At 48.7% G+C, this 13,675-nt stretch overlaps 1 protein-coding gene across 2 annotated transcripts in view; it reads left to right on the forward strand.

Annotated features, from left to right (window-relative positions):
- The first annotated feature begins 6,960 nt into the window (after positions 1-6,960).
- The window catches only part of CEPT1 (choline/ethanolamine phosphotransferase 1), a 31,764-nt gene continuing 25,049 nt past the window's right edge, over positions 6,961-13,675 (forward strand). For both annotated transcript variants that reach the window (XM_064398965.1, XM_064398964.1), the window contains exons 1-4: positions 6,961-7,013; positions 8,468-8,867; positions 12,108-12,255; positions 13,318-13,459. In XM_064398965.1, coding sequence (XP_064255035.1) covers positions 8,529-8,867; positions 12,108-12,255; positions 13,318-13,459 — 629 coding nt within the window. In that variant the 5' untranslated portion in view covers positions 6,961-7,013; positions 8,468-8,528. The remainder of the gene's footprint in view (positions 7,014-8,467; positions 8,868-12,107; positions 12,256-13,317; positions 13,460-13,675) is intronic.

Below are 13,675 nucleotides of genomic sequence, written 5' to 3' on the forward strand. Positions count from 1 at the left end.
CAGAAAATGACTTTGCCATTCAGCAACAATTTTTAAAAATTAGTTTGTTTTTTAAATTTATTGATGTTTAGGATGAAATGTCAGTGAAAATGTTAAAAACATATTTTGAAGGAAATCAAAACTGAAGTACTGTTTAAATCACCCTATTTATTCTATGCTGTGAGGTTAACTTTTGGAAGATATCACCTACGGAGGTTTGAGAACATAGATGCAATTCTTTTGTGGAGATTGAATCAGAACTTTTCCACAGACTGTAATATCAGTAATAACAATATGATATTAACAGGGCAGGGGCACCTTTCACTAGGGCAGGTTGCTGAGCTCCATCCAGCCTGGCTTCACGATCTCTCAGCTATCTGAGTTCACTGCTACCAACCACAACCCTCACACTCAAGGGCTGCTCACAGCAGTTGCTGTTTTACAGGTGAGAGGAAAAGATCCATGTGCAGTGCAGTGAAATCATGATTCTGTAGTCACACTGTTCAGTTCCCTAAATCCCAGCCTGACAGCAAATCTGTGTCTCAACCCAGCTGTCTAAGAGCAAGAAGGGTGTCTTAGGTTGGAAATGAGGGGTGCATTCTATTCCTATCTGATGGGGCAGTTATCTTCTGTTAATTGGGCAGTTTTCTTTATCTCTGCCACAAGCAATCCTCCCTCCAGGAGATATTTTCTGCTAATGGGCCATTGAGTGCCACAGCATGACTGATAAAATTCCATCATCCCACTGGGAGATGCTCTGCCCAGAGGGAGGAGCCAAGCATTCCTACCTGGATACAATCTGAGATCTGGAAGACCACAGCAGCCTATTCCACTGGATCCCCAGAGGAGCAGCTGCCTTTTCCACTGGATTCCCAGGAGAAGACCAGGCCCATCTATACCACCTCTGGGTCTTCAGAGGAAGACTACACCCTTCTACAGGATCCCTGCTTCAACAGAACCACAGCTGACATTCCAGGAGGACTGCAGCCACAATTCCAATGGGACTGCTGCCAACACCCTGACCCACAGGGTACTAACTCCTGTTCTGACTCTGTCAGTGTTGTTTTGTATTACTGCATTCTTAATTTTATTTTCTTTCCTAATAAAGAACTGTTATTCCTGCTGCCATATCTTTGCCTGAGAGCCCCCTTAATTTCAAAAATTATAATAATTTGGAGGGAGGGGATTTACATTTTCCATTGAGGGGAGGCTTCTGCCTTCCTTAGCAGACACCTGTCTTTTCAAAGCAAGATGAAGGACCACCCTAGTGAGCTCACACAGAGAGAACTGTGACTCTTCTCTACTCTTGCTGCAAAAGCAAAGTAATTTGCTACTAGCTTCAAACACAACCAGAGCTATTTCAGCCTCCCAGAATGGCTGAGGTGGGGAAGGAGCCCTGGAAGTCACCTGGGCCATCCCCCTGCTCAACCAGGGCCACCAGAGCCAATAGTGCAGGATTTCACCCCAAGGTTGGAGATATCACAACCTTTCTGGGGAGCCTGGGATGACCAGTTCCAGTCACTCTCACAGGGAAAAAGTGTTTCCTGATGTTCACTGGAGAGAAGAGGAGAAAAAGTGTTTCAACATAGTTAAAACTGGAGACTGTAAACAGAAGATGAAAAAGGACAAAGGTAAAGAGCAAATAATGGACAGTGTACATCCAGGAACATCCAGGCAAAGATCTGTATGTGAGAAAAGCAAAATAATGTTGAAAGAAATTAGAAGGAAGTATTGAGAGATTTTAGAAGGGCATAGCCTGGGGTGGAGAGGCTGAAAGAAAGGAGGAAGAGAAAAGGAAGAAAGAGGAAGCACCAAGACTAGAAAGTCTCATGGCGAGAAAAAAGTTGAAATAAAAGTAGGTGAATCTTGCAAGAGGTCAGAGCTGGTCAACCTTCACAGCTCTTGCATAGAATGGACAACTACAGCCTTGTAGAGGTGAAGGTTCAGCTGCTTGTGAGAAAGCTAGTTGGTGACAGGTAAAGGTGTTTAACAGGATATGTAGTGAATAAGAACAGATTGACAGAACTCAAGTTGCCTGATCTCTTGCCCATTTTTAAGCTAAAGTTTGCCATCTGATCATGATTTTAAGATTGCAAGCAGTAATGACTGTAACTCCACAATCCCATCTCTAGTATGAGTAAATTGGGAATTTGAAAGAGAAATGTGGATTTTGCATGATGTTCTCTGTTATGTTATGTTCCTGGGTATGTAATTGTCAGCTCCAACCAGTCAGTCTGAATATACTTTTCATTTCACATTTAAATATTCATAGTGTCTTAATTTTATTTCTGAGCTAACATACTTTCCCCTGCAAACAAACCAGCCAACCAATGAACCAACAAACCACATTCCACATACCTGAGAAAAAGGGCATCAGAGGACATGTCACTTAAGGGCAATCCAAGGTCATTTTTCTGATGAAGCTCCACATTCGCTTCATTTTTCTGACTCTGAGATATAAAGGAAAATAAGAAAGATGTGAAGTTCTTCTGTACCTCTTGCCATGTTTATTCTTCTTAGCACCTTCTGTTAGTCACTGCTGCTGACTGGATACAGATTAGGCTGTTGGCTTGCCCCACGGTGTTTTTCCTGCATTCCAAGTAGTTTAAGGAGTGAAAGTTGTGTGTGGTGGGGAGGTAGAAATGAAGGTGTTTAAGGCTCTTTGATTTTAGGAGTGTTCTACACAACCATTTAACTTGAATTGAAGAGCTTTCAAGAGATGAAGTGAATGCAACTAAAACCAGTGCCTAGGACTACAGCTTTCACCTAAGAGAGGGAACAGAACATGGAGACTTCCCATTTCATTGTGGACATCCCCATGTCCTGCTGGTGCAATGATAAATACATGGCTGGAGAGGGGCTGGAGGAACCTGAGTATCATAGGACCATTTAAGCTGGAAAAGGCCTCTAAGATCATCAAGTTCAATTGTTCCTCTGGCACTGCCAAGGCCACCGCTAAACTAAATGCTCAGGTGCCACATCCACAGCTTTTAAATCCCTCCAGGGACGGTGACTCCACCTCTGCCTTAGACAGCCTGCACCAGTGCTGGACACATTCCAGGAAGAAATTTTTCCCAATATCCAACCTCAACTTCCCCTGGTACAGCTTGAAGCTGTTTCCTCTTGTCCCGGCCCTTGTTGCCCAGCAGCAGAGCCTGACCTCCCCTGGCTGAACCCTCCTTGTCAAGGAGCTGTGCAGAGCCAGGTCCTCCCTGAGCCTCCTTTTCTCCAGGCTGAGCCCCCCAGCTGCTCCTGGTGCTCCAGACCCTTCCCCAGCTCTGCTCCCTTCCCTGGACATGCCCCAGCCCCTCAGTGTCTCTCTTGTCAGGAGGGGCTCAGAGCTGTCCCCAGGACTGGAGCTACCCCAGCAGTGCCAGCACAGGGAACCACGCTGGGCCTTCTGGACACCCCACAGCTGTGACAGCCTAGGTGCTGTTGCCCATGTGGGTTCATGTCCAGCCACTGTTACCAGCATTCCCAGAAAATTTCCCAGCTTTCCAGCCACTCCTTTCCCAGCTTGGAGCGTTCCATGGGATTGTTGTGACCCAAGGGCAGAACATGGCATTGGTCTTGTTGACTCTCCCACTGCTTGCCTCAGCCATGGATCCTGCCTGTCCATTTAATCAGACATTCCATAACTCCTGACTTCTCCTCCCATAGGTTTGAGTGCTGCCTTGGGGATGCAGAGGGGCTGAAGCTCTGTGGGGATGAAGCTCACAGACAATGCAGATTCTCTACCTGCTGATGGTATTTACGTGCCTGTGCAGACTGATTTACCTGGGCTAGGACAAGCTTAGTAAAGCAGAACAGCTATTCCCAACTTCTCCCTGCATGCTGCCCTTACTACAAAATAAACATGTCCACACAGGCAGCTCATCAGCAATGTCTGCTCCAAAGCAAGCTGGGCAGCAGAGAAGCTCTCACTCTGTTAGAACTGGGAATCTCTCTACCCTGAGCTGTCACTGCTCCCACAGCTGAGCTCTGCACATGACTTATCATCATTTTCATGTGGTCTGGCACAAAGAGCACCTTCAGTCACACCACAGAGCACTGCTGAGGCACAGCTTCTTACTGAGAGTGTATGTGCAGGCTGGCAGAATCCTGGAATCTCCTGAGCTGGAAGGGACCCACAAGGATCATCCAGACCAACCCCTGCTCTGCACAGACACCTCAACAACTCCATCCTGTGTATCCCTGAGAGCACTGTCTAAACACTCCTGGAGCTCTGACAGCCTCGGGGCTGTGCCCATTCTCTGGGGAGCCTGGGCAGTGCCAGCACCCTCTGGGGGAAGAACCTTTCCTGATATCCAGCCTAAATCTCCCCGGCACAGATCCAGCCATTTCCTTGGGTCCTGTCCCTGGTCACAGAGAGCAGAGGTCAGAGCTGTCCCTCAGGAGGAATCTGCAGCCCCCCGGAGGATCATCCTGATGGCACCAGTTGGGCTCTATCCCTCTTGCCTTCCCCAGCAGAAACCCCCTCATGAACTCTCCTTACACCAAAAGCAGTTTTATAAATTTCTCCTCCTTTAAATTCTCTTAGGTCAGTCAAGATCTACCCCAAGTTCTTTTCTTCCTCTATTTCTCTCCTCATTAAATATTTTACAGTGGAATCAAGTCAGTTCTCCCACTGTTCTGGGGGCAGACTGTACATCTCCAACACAGGCTTCACTCTGCAAACCCCTGGGCACAGTCAGGGCATAGTGTACTCCAGGCTGTCCCACCTTCCTGCTGTGCAGCTGCCCTGTGTCCCTGCCAGCTCCCAGGCTCTGTCTGGGCACAGAATGAGGCACCTCCAAACACCAGGAGGCAGAAAGGAATTACCATGTGTCAGATGCTGAGGTCCTGAGATAAATTATTATTGACACCTCGTCCTATCCCATTGTTTTCAACAGGGAGAAGGAAAACACACACTCAAACTCCTTTTTTCATAAGCTCCTTTGCAAGCAGATTATACAACAACAACGGCCAGCCTCAATTTTCCATATAACTATGATTTTCTTAAACATCTATTCTGATCTTCAGGCACTTTAAAGTTCTAAGGGTTTTTATTTTTTTTTAAGCTCCAGTTTGAGTATCACAGATTGTTTCCAATATCAAGAGTGAAGAAAGTGTTTCAAAAGCAAAGATTTTAACCCTCTCGGAAGTTTCTCCCAGCGCAAGAATGCAGCCACACCCTACCCAGGCTGGAGCACGTGGAATAGAATCTCCAAAGGAAAATGAAAGGTGGGCAAGACCATAAGGGCAGGAAATTCATGTTACCTGGAATGACAAAGCTGCAAAGATGGTTGAATTACGTGGGGAAAAGAGAAATTCCTGAATTACTGATGATCCCTGGGTTGTCAACCTGTCTCTTCCCTGCTCTGCAGCCAGATAGGCAGAGATAAAGCACTACCAAGGGACACCTCCTTTTGTCTCCAGCAAATTTTCCAGTGGACAGCACTGAGGGAAGGACAGAGGAACTTGTCTGTGTCTTCTAAACAAACAGAGGCTGGATGGGGCTGTGTCTAACACAGGTTAGGTCCTACTGATAAGCCACGGGTAAAGGTCACTGATCCTCAAAGCACTGACGTCAGGAAGTAGGAAGAGTGTTACCTCTGCTGTCCGTGCTGCAGGGTAATGACAGGTGACTCATTTTGAGTGTTTTGTTAGTACAGCCACCAAAAAAGTTGCCAGGAAACCTTTCAGTCCTGGACGGCAGCTTCCAGGGGGTCTCCGTGTTCTGGCCCTGCTCCTGCTCCCTGGCTGGGAAGACACAGCATGGCCTAGAGCCAACCCAAACAGTGCCAGGCCCAGGACACTGTGGCACAGGATGTCCCCAAGCCTGCTTGGGACAGCTGGCACACTGTGACAGTGGCTGGGTGCTCTGCCTGATCCTGGAGCTCTGTGTCAGGGATGAACCGATGGCACTGGCCAATCCCACTTGACTGACCACAGTTTCAGCTAAAAACACCTGAGTCCTCAGAGCAGAGCCACCGGGAGATTCCCAGGGGACAGCTGGTACTGGAGTCACTGCAAGGTCACACGGGGAGTGGGGTGCTGGGGGTAATCAGGGAGGAAAGGGAAAAGGAACCAGGATGGAGGGAGGTTTAAGAAAGGAGGAAAAGGGAATGAAGGGGAGAAAGGGGAGGCTGAAGGCAGAGAGGTGAAGGGGCAGAGGGGCTCAGTGGGGTCCTCGGGGCAGTGATGGAGGTTCACTGGGGATGTGGCAGGGGGGTCACTGGGCAGCAGGAATGGTGGTGGCTGTCACTGGGGCTGACAGGGGGGCACAGAGGGGATGAGGGGGATTTATTAGGAGAGGGAGCGAGGACAGCTGAGGTTTCTGGGGGTCCCAAAGCGCAGTGCAGCCGGTGGGGGCTGCAGGGGGGTGAGAGGCACGGAGCAGGGTGGGGGTGACGTGGAGGGGGTCAGGGAACGCTGGGGATCGCTGAGCGGTAATGGGGGCTGACAGAGAGACCACGGCGTCTCTGGGGATGGGGGATCTCTGAGGGGATGACAAGGGGCTTCCGAGGGAGTCTCTGACGTGGTGACAGGGACATCGGAAGGTCCCTGAGGGGGATGAAGGGGGGTCCCTGAGGGGGTGACAGGGGATCTCGGAGGGGGTAACAGGAACACTGGGCGGTTGCTAAGAGGAGTGATAGGGAGACCGGGGTATGGTCGCTGGGGGGGTGACAGAGGTGGCTGTGGGGGGGAAGGGGAGGTTGTGGTTCCCTGAGGGGTGCAGGGGAGGCTGTGAGTTCCCTGGGGGGTGCAGGGGAGGCTGTGGGTTCCCGGGGTGCAGGGGAGGCTGTGGGTTCCCTGGGGGGTGCAGGGGAGGCTGTGGGTTCCCGGGGTGCAGGGGAGGCTGTGGGTTCCCCGGGTACAGGGGTGACAGCGGGCTCGGTGTCTGGGTCCCCCGTGTCCCCCCCTTCACCTCAGCCGCTCCCGCGCCGTCCTCGCATCGCCCCGGCCCCGCCCCCGGCGCGCGCTGCCGCCGCCTCCTTTCCGGCCGTCGCAAAAGGGGCGTAAAAGCAGCGCCGCCCGGTGCGGGAGCGGAGGTAGCGTCGGGGCCGTCCCGGGGGCTGCGCGGGGCCGGGAGCGCCGGGGAGCGGGGAGGGCCCCGCGGCGGGACTGGGGCCGCGCTGAGCCGCGGGCCGGGGGGAGCCGGGGCTGCGCCGTGGGCGGGGGCGAAGTGCCGGCGGGGCCGGGGCTGCCCTGGGCCCCTCCCCGGCCAGCTGTGCCAGGCCCGGGGGAGTCCCGCGGCTGCCGGGCCGGGCATTTGCTCTGGGGAACGAGGCGCTCCTGGGCTGTTTTCCCCCGGCTCATGCCCTCAGGATGAGGGGAAAGCTCAGTTTAGTGTACTGGGAATCGTTTTTCTGGTCATCCAGGGCGACGCCCACGGGGACCTCCGCCGTGACGAGTTCTGCTCTCCCGGCGATTGGGGAGGTGCAGCTCTGCTGCCTCCCGAGCTTATCGAGCACAGCGAAGGCCCTGCCACTTTCTCTTCTCCTCCCTCTGACGGGGCTGCCTGAGGTGGCTTTTCACTGCTGGAATTTGCCTTGCTGAGGGTGTGGAGAGTGGAGCTCAGATCACTTGTTCTTAGGCCAGCGATGACCTTTGATTTGCACAGTTTTCTCTACCCGTGCAGTGCAGATGGCTTTAGAGCTCTCTGTCTTTTTCCTTTCTCTGCTTTATTTGCTGGACTTCCACCGGGTTTTCTTTTTATTTATTTTTTCATGGTTGTCTCCTACAGATAAACAGCAAATTCTTATTTTGAGTCTCCTTTCTCTACTGCTTCTCTGCGTCTTGTGGAGAGTTATGTGTCTGGTTACCTGTTTTCAAGGGAGATGGAACATTGCGAGTGTTCTTGTTTGTGCTGGAAAGGTTGTTCCTGACCCTGTATTTTCTTTTCACAGCTGCTTTATGCTGTCTGTGGCCAGCTAAAGCTCTCCAGCTCCTGCGCGTTTTCTTGTATCTCTTGAAAGTTGAACAGACAATGAGCTGGGTTAAATTTAGAGAAGAAAAAAGCTATAGCAAAACTGAAATAAGGACCAGAAATCTGAAAAAAAATGTGCATAACTGTTTTTAAGTGGTTGTCCAGCTTCACTGCAGAGACAGAGCTGCTCCAAACCAATTTAACTTAAGACTTTCCAGTGTTAGTACAGTTTTTGATAACCTGAATGGTGTCACCTGTTCTCCTGGGAGAGGTGTGAGGGGTCTGGCTGTGCCCCAGTCTGTAACACAACTCACTGCTGGGCTTGGGAGTTTCTGCTGCTGCTGGAATTTCAGCTGGTGGCTGCAGGGTTTTACTGCTGCATTTGGAGCACCTGTTTCTTGTTGTTCCATCAGCAATTCTCCAGATAACTTTCTCTGTCAAAGGAGTAGTCCTATGAAATCATCTTGCTTTGCTGATGGCAAATGAAATGCTCTTTAGGGCAGCAGCTGGAAACTTCTGATATCCTAAAATCCCATTTGTGTGCTCAGGTGTGTCTTGCCTCTTTGTGTTTTGCAGGATCTTATGGTTCTCCAGCCCAGCTGCTGCCTGCCCAAGACAGCTGCTAGGCCAGCCACCGATGAGCGGGCAGCGCGGCGTCAGGCGGCGATGCGGGGAGTCGCACCTGGAGGGCCCCGCGGGCTGCGGCCACGGCGCCAGCGCCGCCTGCGTGCTCAGCAAGCTGGTGCAGCTGCCCACGCCGCCCCTGTCCAAGCACCAGCTCAAACGGTTAGAGGAGCACAAGTACCAGAGTGCCGGACGGTCCCTGCTTGAGCCCCTCATGCAGGGCTACTGGGAGTGGTTAGTTGGAAGAGTTCCAGCCTGGATTGCCCCCAACCTGATCACCATCATCGGACTGTTAATAAATATATTTACAACTCTGCTATTAGTATGTTACTGCCCAACAGCTACAGAACAGGTGAGTTATGGACTGCTGGCACTTTGTTTTGGTTGCTGTCACTGCTTTTGGGTGGGTTGTTGCTTTGGGGAGTGCTGGTTCTTGCTGTTCAGCTTGCAGTCCTCAACCTTGTAACCTGTTCTCTTGTGCCTCTCTGTGATGCTGGCATGCAGAGAGATCATGTGTGGATGCTGGAGTGAGACAGCAGTTCCTGGGGCCAACACGCCCATATGGAATAGGATCTGACACCAAAGCAGCCATGAGGGACCTACTGCACAAAGCTCAGCCCTGCCAGGAGTTGGAGCAGTGGCTCTGCAGCTGCCTGGCCTGCGTGGCAGGAGGAGTTGGTACCTGTTTACTCTCTGTGACCAGAGCAGGGTGACTCCCCTCGGCTCTGGGATCAGAGTTGCCACACGAGCTGGGTGGGTTGGACATGCTGGGGCTGCACCAGAGCCAAGGCACTGAGCTCTAGAGTAGGGGCACTTAAGATACCAAAGCTGGTGTGAGTAATCCCAGCTTAGTGAGCCACAGGGACACCCTCCTGGGCCCCACAGGTTCTGTGTCCTGGCAGCTCAGTCAGGACTTTGGCACAGCATGGTGGAGTTGTGTTCCTGAGCTGTAGCTGTGCTGTGAGAAAGCCAGATAAAAGTCAGTGGTTTTATTCTTTGTCTTGAATGCTCTAAAAGCTCCTCACCTGCCCTGAGTAGAACTGTTTTAACCTGATTTCAGGGGTACAAAAGTCTTTGAGGCATTTCAACTTCTCTCTATCACCAATTATCTCATAAAGCGCTTGAAAACTAATTTTTGTGCACTGGAAGAGTTTTCACTTGAATGTTGAATCTTAAAAGCTGTTTTTATGTGTGTGCACTGAGAAAGGGAGTTATTTGGTATAGAAGTGTGTTACACACCAAATGACTGGGAATGTCTCAAGAGTTCCAGCTTTTAAAACATCTGAACTCCTTCCTAACCAAGTCTCCCAGCTGAGGTTGGGAATCCAGCAGGACACAGTTTGTTCCCCACCAGTTTCCAAAATCTCACGTAGGTTGGCACAGTCAGCACTGCATCCCTGCTCCACGTATGAAATGGGAAAGGGATGTTTGCTTCTCCTAGAAATCTGTTGAAATAGATTGTTTCACAATAATCTGTGGAATTTGGCAGGTGTAAAATAAACAGTGACTGTTCAGTTTGAGCAGGGAATACTTGGAGCAGCTCCTTCCTTTTCCAGGCTGTGGCATTGTGGTGTGTGTTGGTTTAACTTGTGTTTACTTCTGGGCAGGCTTATGTGGGGGCTCAGACTCTGAAATCCAGTCTGAGACTTCAGCTCTCAGGAACCCAAAGCTGGTTTGGGTCACTAAACTGGAGCAGAATTTAGAATTTGGAGAACAGTTGTATCTTGGTAACTAAACTTCTGAAGTGCCCAGGAGGCTGCACTCAGAGCATGAGAAATTCAGTGTTAGCTGAAGGCTGCTGTATGAAAGCACTGTTTGGTGTTTAACAGTTTGAGAAGTACTTTGCGTGAGGTGAGTGAGATTTTTCTCCTCACTTGAACTGAAAAACAACTTAGTGCTGAGGCAGCTTTTGGCCTGATCTGATTTGCCACATAGCACAGCATGACCAGGGAGGTGCTTTTTAACCGTCAAGGAACTGTGTGGGGAAGAAAATGGGGCTCTGAAACTCCAGGAGCAGAATTTCTCCTCCTCCCCCCAAACCACTATTGATTTCTGATGTAAATTTTCTTCTCCTTGTAGCTCAGCCTTAGTTCTGCTTTTTTTCAAGAGTGACTCCTCCCTTCCTGTTGCTGAAAGGTGCAGCCAGGGCAGAGCTGTCACTCAGGGCCTTGTGCAGCCAGAGAGTAAAGAAGATGCAAATATTTCCTGCTCAGCTGAGAGGACCCAGCTGGAAAAGTGCTGACTGATGGAATGGTACCTGAGTTTAAAAAATAAAAGGGAAAAATTACCTGGATAAGAAGAGAAATATGAAATCTTACTTGGATATAAATAGGTCTAAGTGGAAACACCTACACTGCTCATGAAAGGAGCTCTTAAGAAAAGAGAGCCAGCAGATTGATTTTTAAGTTTATAGAGAAACCTTCAGGGTGATGTAATTTAGCTTAACTGTGGCAGATAAAATCTGCACCTAAGGGATAAAAATGAGAGGGAGTTGTGTGGCATCAGAACCTCGGCTAAATGTGGTGCTCTGCTCTTGGGTGACACATTCCACCTTTCTCACCTTGTGCTGTTTGTACAGACGGTACTGAAAGCACTTCACAGCGGCAGCTTTTGGGCAGAAGGAACTGTTTTGGTAAATGGCAGGAGCAATGCAAGTTGTAGAAGGAAATATATTTAAGTTGATGTGCTGCAAATTAGTCATGGTTGTGTTGGCCAAAACCAGCTGGACTTCAGGGCTTGATGAGAGGCAGGTCAGCTTGATTAAACTGTATTTGGTTTTTCTTGGTGTCGTCTGTAAAATAAAGCTGCTTGTAAATGCTCACTTCTGTAAAGTGTGTCAAATGTGAAGATTGCAAAATAGTAAATAATATCTGATTTATGGATGTGTAAACGGAATAGAGTAATGACAACTCCCTGGCTTTTGTGCTCTTAATGGTTTATGCTTCAAAAAGCATAAAAAAGCCTGGATAGTAATCTTTGCTCCAGCAGGGCTTTGGCATTGTTTGTGTTTCTGTCAGAGTAGAAATCCTTTTCATGGATGTGACCATTAAGTGTTCTTAACATAGGTTTGGCAAAGCTGCTGGTGCCTCATACTGGAGGAGACACTTGGTGGTGGAGGGGCTGTGCTGCAGAGCTCCAGAAGTGTTCTTGGACTCAAAGTCTGGGCACTGGCAGTGACACAGCTCTGGACTGGTGAAGATGAACACTGGTGAAGTGTTTGTGACAAAGTTGGGGGCTAAAAGTTCCCAAGTTTCTGAAATCAGTGCAACAATTTGCATGTATTTAACAAGGACTTTGCTGTGCACTGCTTTGCAAATGTCATATTACAATTTTTCCAGCTGTGCAGTGCAGCTTCCTACTTCAGAGCAGGGGCTGTAGCTATTAATCTGTCACTGGTTTATTTACATTCCGTATGTAACAACCCATTCTGTCTGGCCTTGCAAGGGCCAGCTGCTGAAAGGCCCCTGAGTGAGGAGCTGTATGTGCAAAAGGAAAACTGTTTTGTCTGGCTGTGGGACAGCTGCAGGCTTTCTCTTTTTTGAAGAGAATTTTATCTGTTTTAAACCTTATTGTGATTGCCTTTCTCTCTTAGGCACCTCCCTGGGCATACATAGCTTGTGCTTGTGGCCTTTTCATCTACCAGTCCCTGGATGCTATAGATGGAAAACAAGCAAGAAGGACAAACAGCAGCACTCCGTTAGGAGAGCTTTTTGATCATGGCTGTGATTCATTGTCCACAGGTATTGTTGTCATTTTTAATTGAAGTAGGAGGATTAAATTACTCTGTTTCAGGGATCAAATCTGCAGTATAATAAAAAAGCTTCTTTACTGAAGAAAGGACAACTGATAATGTTGAATGTATCAATTTCAACCAAGAAAGTCACCCTTCTTTCCATAGAACAGTGCTCTGGATCAGCTGAATGTCTTCTGTTGTATCACATTGAAAAAACAAAACTAAGCATGTGACTAATTCAACCTGAGCCAGCACTTCTATATGATGTTTTAGCAGAGTCTTGGTTCTAAAATATTTTCTGTAAGAAATTGTCATAATACTCTGCTATATTATTTCATATTGACTTGATACAGAGTGATACCAAGACAGGTCTAAGCCTAAGCAGTGGGACTCTACAAGTCAAGAGTTTAAGATTCAAATTGTCTAGGTCAGTTCCTGGGTAGGTGGAGTTCATTGAGCCAGCCTGAAGTTTAACCTCATTGCAGAAAAAATTGTAAAATCATAGAATATCTTGAGTTGGAAGGGTCCCCCAAGATTGAGTCCAACCCCTGTTCAGGTGTTTTGGATTCCTCAAATTCTAAAGGTCCTAGGCTTTAAATTTTATGAATTCATTGTCAGAGTTGTATATGGAAAGGGTGGATGGGAAAGCCTAGATATGTTACTTATCTTGAATGTATCCCTTTGATTTTCTTAATGCCATCAGAAAAAGTCAGAAGACAGGGAAAAATGTCTGGCAAATGCAGGAGAAAACCCCAAAACTTGCTGCAGGCTGCATCTGCAGAAATTACTCGAGTCCCTTATTGACATTAGGCATCACAGGGAATAAAATTGTAGGAGACTTAGAAACCCTTAATAATGATGACCTCTAATAACTTATGTGGATTGAAGTCTATGTTGTGCAGCCTGTGTATTTTTAAGTGGAAGCATTAATCTCTTATGTCTGTGAAATAACCATGCCAGGATAACCTTCCCACTGTCCCTCCTCTGGGCCCCGTTGTTAGCTTTGCTTCTGGTGAGGATGCTTACACACATGCACCCTTTTCACTCTGTGACTGATTTTCTCCTGCAGTCTTTGTGGTTTTGGGAACTTGTATTGCTGTGCAGCTGGGCACCAACCCTGACTGGATGTTCTTTTGTTGTTTTGCTGGGACATTCATGTTTTACTGCGCACACTGGCAGACGTACGTCTCGGGGACGCTGCGCTTTGGCATGTAAGTACGTGGCTGAGAAAAAGGGGAAGGCACCCTGTTCTCCTGAATTGCACCTTGTGTGGCCATAGTGCAGCGCCTCAGAGCAGTAGCAAATTGTTTTTATCCATAGTGACACGCTTACAGCTTCTGGCAGGTGTTGGATCTGTAATTAATAGTGAATGTCCCTTAGCCTGTGTTAGGAGTGGTAAAAATATGATTTTGGCCTGTTAGTTAATT

This window comes from Passer domesticus, chromosome 25 (assembly GCF_036417665.1).
Source record: "Passer domesticus isolate bPasDom1 chromosome 25, bPasDom1.hap1, whole genome shotgun sequence".
NCBI lineage: Eukaryota > Metazoa > Chordata > Aves > Passeriformes > Passeridae > Passer > Passer domesticus.